General features: G+C 52.0%; 1 protein-coding gene across 1 annotated transcript in view; it reads right to left on the bottom strand.

Annotated features, from left to right (window-relative positions):
- Nucleotides 1–1255, bottom strand: part of LOC119581769 — a gene marked incomplete in the record, with an annotated part of 6159 nt that overhangs the window by 1364 nt on the left and 3540 nt on the right. The window contains 1 exon segment of the mRNA XM_037929901.1: nt 316–1127. Within this exon segment, the coding sequence (XP_037785829.1) occupies nt 316–1127 (812 nt within the window).

Raw genomic sequence — 1255 nt, 5'->3', positions numbered from 1 at the left:
CAGGTTTTACTGTGCATACGTTATATGCAAAGGAAGTTTTGACTTTACGAAATAGAGCGAAACTGTGAAAGAGTGATCTGAATTATTTCGGTTTACGTCTAAGTTGCATCTGCGGACTTGCAAGCGCCCTCTCCCCCCGTTGAAAAGTACTCGTAATGACCAACTGATACAAAATCCCATCAGGTCACCGTTGATTTGATGTCTATCAATATGAAAGCCAAACAGGCACTACATGTTTGAAACTTCAGTGCGCAAAGATGAAAATCGTAACCATCAGTTTTTTTTCTTTTCTCTTCTTTTAAAAATGAAGCTTACCATTCTGTTAGCGATGCTAGATATGGACGAGATGAGGAACATGGGGTGGAACAATATCCTAAAATTCAGAATATCAGAAAACCGAGGAAACTTCAGCCCACACAGGAGAATGGGCTGCGGTTCTGTCGGCTTCTCTTGAGCGATTTCCACAACTTCAACATACACATCTTTCAGTCTTTCCGTTTCGACAGAGAGAGCGCCGCCGAACTGGTCGATGACGTCACACGAACTGTACAAACTGTTTCGAACGGAGGTTCTGGTACAACTGCTGAGCCTGCGTCTGCCTCCTCCCAGGGGCTTCTCACTGCTCTGTCTGCCGAGGAACACCTCCGCTTCCCCCTTGGACGCGGCGGATTCTCGGCGTCTTTGGGGGTCAGGGTGATCGTGAGCGACGCCTTGCTCAAGGCTTTCTTCATCCCCCTCTTCATATTCACCTCCACTCTCGCTGGGATATGAGTCATCCTGACTGCCATCCTCTGCTTCTTCATCGTCAGCATCAGCGACATGGCTCTCTTCCTGGCACGGCCTGGCCTTGACCAGGCGAACGTTGGCCAGAGGGTTGGGCTTCAAGTGCCACTCGACCGGCTGGTAGAGAGCGGCGCCCACGAAGCCGTGCAGCAGGATAGCCGACCACAGCAGGAGGGCGCCCTGGTGGGCGTACGTGTTGGCGAGGAACCTGACGAGGGGCGGCATCACCATGAAACCCAGCGAGGCTCCCAGCATCGAGAGGGCGTTGGCGGCCACCCTCCTTCGGCGGAAGTACATCTGGCCCAGGATGAAGCCGTGGGGATTCGCCAGGCCGTTGCCCACGCCTGGAATGGGCCAGGGACGGAAGATCAATACATAAAGACGGAAATTAATGACGGTCTTAGATAATGACGCCAAACACCGCCTTCCGGTTTGTCAACTACACCTTTCCCCTTTGTCGTTCAGATCACAT

Source organism: Penaeus monodon, chromosome 15 (genome assembly GCF_015228065.2).
Source record: "Penaeus monodon isolate SGIC_2016 chromosome 15, NSTDA_Pmon_1, whole genome shotgun sequence".
Taxonomy (NCBI): domain Eukaryota; kingdom Metazoa; phylum Arthropoda; class Malacostraca; order Decapoda; family Penaeidae; genus Penaeus; species Penaeus monodon.
The sequence above is the reverse complement of the archived record's forward strand: the minus strand, read 5'-3'. Positions and strand labels throughout refer to the sequence as shown.